The sequence below is a fragment of the Carassius auratus genome, chromosome 21 (genome assembly GCF_003368295.1).
Source record: "Carassius auratus strain Wakin chromosome 21, ASM336829v1, whole genome shotgun sequence".
NCBI classification, from domain to species: Eukaryota; Metazoa; Chordata; class Actinopteri; order Cypriniformes; family Cyprinidae; genus Carassius; species Carassius auratus.
Window position 1 is genome coordinate 6,106,325 of NC_039263.1, and position 4,799 is coordinate 6,111,123.

Genomic DNA, 4,799 nt, shown 5'->3' on the forward strand with positions numbered 1-4,799 from the left:
TCATTACATAAATGTACTTTTTTATTATTATTTTTTTTTTAATTCAGAGTCTCAAAGTAACTTTTGACCATGACTGTTAAAACTCACAAATAAAAAGTACCACAATAAACAAAACATTTATTTTGATCCTCAACTCAAGATTTCGCTCACAGTACGGAAAAGTAAGCGTTCATGTAAAACAAGATGAACCGATGAGCTATGAATGGGGCATTTTTAGGTTATGCTTGTAAAATATTCATGAGTTGAAACTTTATCTTGAGAAGGATAGGGGTGTGACTTTATCATAAAAGGTGTCATAAACAAGATTGGGAATATCATGACACTGTTGGCACAACAAGACTGTTTATAATTTTGCCAAGACTTAAAAAAAGTACACACTGTTAATTTGTATAATGAATGAGAAAATGCCAGCGAGGTAATGGATGCCCGCCACATAGCGGATAAATAATTGAGCGTCTGGAGGAACAAGAGAGGTGGATGGGATCGGATGGTGCATCTGTGTCACTGCACTGGCTGGCTTCTCTTTCTGCAGCCAGTAACATGCTCACCACGTCAACCAGCCATAGAGGGAGAACAGCTCTTTACTTCCAGTTACCAACAGCAATGACATTCATTTACTGACCCTCTTTGAGTTGGAGGAGCCTTGCTACAGAGGTTCAGTGGTGTTCATATAAAATGTTCCATCACCCTAAAATGTATGTACATTATGTATCTGATATTATTTAATTACTTTCTTTTGCTAGTTCAACTCTTGCGTATGATTCGTTCTAATAGAGTTACACATCATTCATTTCACTTTGATAAAAAAGGACAACAGCTTGGTGAATCTGAACATTTAATAGAGCTGTCAAAGTGTTTCTGAGGGCTTACTTGTAATGCTCACGCTGTTATAGCAGGTTAGGAGAGAGCAGCTCTGTCAGTGGAGATTGGGGGTCAGCCAAGGTGAAAGTTTGTGCCATTCATCTTGAGCCTCAACTTTCCTCCCAAGTTAATATTGGTGAAGAGAAGGAGATTTCCTGTAGAAAATCATTTTTTTAAGAACAATAAAAAAAAAGAAAAAAGAAAAATCAGTTTACTTTTATTAATACCCTAAACATTTTACACAGCATGGGCCACTGCATATTTTTAATGATCTACAAGATGATGGACTTACTAATATTGAAAATATACAAAACTGTTCTTTGATTACACATTTGATGTATACCTTGCGCTACATGTGAGATAGTTCTGGATATATACTTATAGGAATAAAAAAAAAGCCAATTATTATGTAGCCTATGTCTACTTTTCATACCGCCTTCATGTAATATATAATTGACATAATTTGTATTAAGAATAATACACATAAGTATCATTTTGGGACTTATTTTTAATATATTAACATAATTAACACATTTTTACAATATTATTGATTATTATTATTAGAAAATTATTTGTCTGTTTTTCGATATGAAAATAAAATGCATTATTATCAAACAAAAAATTGCAATATCATTATATTATAAATGTAATTATCATTAAGGACATTAATATGAAAATATTATTTAATTTAAAAAAATAATAATAAAAAATATATTTCATTATTATTATTAAAGGTAACACTAAAGTGTTTGGGAACACATATTCACTATTAACTAAAAGTTTCCTCTCAATAAACTCCTACTTACTGCTCACTTGTAAGGTAGTTGTACATTTAATTAAGGAGGATAAAGAGATCTGGAATATGATCATACAGAATAAAGCATTAATAACTGCGTTCTTTGTACAAATAAATAGCCAACATCCTATATGCACTTCACTGCGTTGTAACATAAATATCCGTGAAATTACCGAAAAAGAAATGTTACAAAGTAGGCTCCTTTTTTTTTTTTTTTTTTTTTTTAAGCAGTGTAATTAATAGAGAATAGTGTTACCAATTTAAAACAATCCCTTCTCTGATGAAGTGTAAAGTATTGAGATACTGTCAAACTTTTTTTGTGATGTGGTGCAGTAGGCTTGCACGACAGACCACTAGTAAGTTAAATAGAGGAGCAGGCGGGAGGGCGGTGTGAGGGTGGAGGTGATGGTGGTGGGGGGAGAGCCCTGGAGGCGCTGCCAATGGAAACAGCACACAGAGGAGCGTCGAGCCAGAGCGCCGCGTCGCCTCCATGTCAGGTCCACTCACCTGCAAGGTGCGCAACGAAGATGATGGCCATGAACGGCAAGCAGCACTTCTCCATGCACCCTGCGCTGCACCCGGGCTCCGAGGGCATGCGGCGGGTGTGCCTGCCTGCCCCGCAGGTACGTCTCACGCTAAACTCCTCGTATTGTCTTCGTTCTGTCACTTTGAGGTGTTTTGAGTTGCCCCGGCATCCATCCATCCCTCCCTCCCCGGCCTCTCCTTTCTTTCCTCTGAGCTCACGCGCTCTCTCTCTCTTCTCCACATGCCTATCCAAGAAAAGCTGCTGCTTTCATATTAATTTTTATGACCTGTGCTTTGAGGAGGGTGCTTGGGAATGTTCTTTAATCCGGAGTTGACACAATTCCCTACTGACTTCCATATGCGCGCTCTTGCTTGCAGCTCCAGGGCAATATATTCAGCGGCTTTGATGAGAGTCTGCTGGCCCGCGCGGAAGCTCTGGCGGCGGCTGACATCGCGTCTCACGGCAAGAGCCACCCTTTCAAGACGGACATCACCTACCATACCATGAGCAGCGTGCCCTGCACCTCCTCTTCGTCCACAGTGCCCATATCCCACCCTTCATCCAACCTGCCCTCGCACCACCACCACCTCAGCCACCAGACACTTGACGGGGATCTGCTCGACCACATTTCCTCCAGTTTATCGGTCAGCGGGATGGGTGCGCCGCCCGACCCGTCGGGGATGACCACTCAAGCCCACCAGCACCACCTGCAAATGGGTCACTTGCACCAAGCCATGGCCATGGGTCACCCGCACACCCTGTCGGTCCACAACGGGATGGCGTGCATCAACGACGTGGAATCCGATCCCAGAGAGCTGGAGGCGTTCGCGGAGAGGTTCAAGCAGCGGAGGATAAAGCTCGGAGTGACCCAGGCGGATGTGGGCTCTGCCCTGGCCAACCTGAAGATCCCCGGGGTCGGCTCGCTGAGCCAAAGCACCATCTGCAGGTTTGAGTCCCTAACCCTGTCCCACAACAACATGATCGCTCTCAAACCCGTCCTCCAAGCCTGGCTGGAGGAGGCCGAGGCGGCTTACCGGGAGAAGAACGGAAAACCGGAGCTTTTTAACGGGGCCGAGAGGAAACGAAAGCGCACGTCCATCGCGGCACCTGAGAAGCGATCGCTCGAGGCGTATTTCGCCATCCAGCCGCGACCGTCGTCGGAGAAAATCGCTGCAATCGCAGAGAAGTTGGATCTAAAGAAGAACGTGGTTCGGGTTTGGTTCTGTAATCAGCGGCAAAAACAGAAACGGATGAAATATTCGGCAGTGCACTAGTGCTGGTAGAGCGAAGTAGACATTTTAGGAACACCACAGGGATCTAAATCTTTTCTTTTGAGAAGCCTATACCTCCAAATGATGGGACCAGTGTGAGAATTATTCCAGGGGTCCTGAACCCCTCATAAAGGCTTGACCTCTCATAAATAAGTCAAATGTTCTTATTTGCACATTTTTGCAGCATTTCAGTACTAATAACAAAAGTTACATTAAAAGTTCATTAAGACGTGGCTCGTGTGCCTAAGGCAACCATAACAACACGAGTTGCTCAAACACTTTTAACGAGCATTAATGTCGGAATTTACATAAATCAATAAAGCAAAAAGTGGTTGTGCGAGATCGACAAACATCAAACAATTAGCTATGTTCTAAAAATCATACCACAGAAGGCAGAATAAATCGCACACCGTTTAAACATTTAAACAAACTTGACAAAAAAGTAAAAAAAACTGATTCATTTTCATTACAGTGTTACTTTCTATTTGTACGAGCAAGCAACACTTGTGAAGCACTTAATGTGTAATTATTTTAGCTGATTGTGGTTGCACAATATTATGGTTATAAAATAATTACAACAACATGCACTGTGTAACATGGACATAATGTAAATTATTATTTAAAGTACTCTTCGAAGCAATAGCTAATGCTAAAACCGTTGAAAAGCTTTAAAAAATGATAAAACTTTAATTGCATTTCCAGGAGATTAACAGCTACTAAAACGTTGTTTCAGTATTATCACACGTGAAAATATATTTTGAAGTGTGTACGTGTGTTTTTGGTATTTGAAAATGTATATTATACAATTTGCGGAGAAGGTCTACCTTCTGTTACTGTCACATGAAATGTCATTTGAGATATGTGTACTAATATTTGTAATGTTTGAATGAATCTCTTGTCAGGTGTGAATGCAATCATGGTGGAAATCACATATTCTCACAAACTGGAATTCTTTCGTGAACGATCATAAGTTGAAGTGATAATAATATGCAAATCCTGGTGATGCAATGAAGAATGCTGCTATTTGATTTGCATTAACGTAGCCACTGCAAACACTCTCACCTTTAAACTTCACTTTACAAAATGTGTGACTTTGAATGTTATTTAATAAATTGTTGATTTTTTTCAAAGCCTTCGTGGGAGTTTGATTTATGTGTGATTGTTTTAATATATAAACATTTAATAATTACAGATATGGAAAAGGGACACCCATGTGTCTGATTAATTATGCATAAATTATATCAAGAAAGCTACACGCATAAAAATCTTTGTACTATCATGAATTTTTAAAAATTAGGTGTTGTTTTATTAATTAGCTCCTTGAGCTCAGTAGTGATTAAACATG

At 39.9% G+C, this 4,799-nt stretch overlaps 1 protein-coding gene across 1 annotated transcript; it reads left to right on the forward strand.

Moving 5' to 3' along the window:
• Positions 1-2,046: 2,046 nt before the first annotated feature.
• On the forward strand, positions 2,047-3,568 carry LOC113038325 (POU domain, class 4, transcription factor 3-like). The gene is made up of 2 exons (XM_026195656.1): positions 2,047-2,280; positions 2,561-3,568. The coding sequence occupies exons 1-2, from the start codon at positions 2,098-2,100 to the stop codon at positions 3,455-3,457; spliced, it is 1,080 nt and encodes a 359-aa protein (XP_026051441.1). The 5' UTR covers positions 2,047-2,097; the 3' UTR covers positions 3,458-3,568.
• The last annotated feature ends 1,231 nt before the right edge of the window (positions 3,569-4,799 follow it).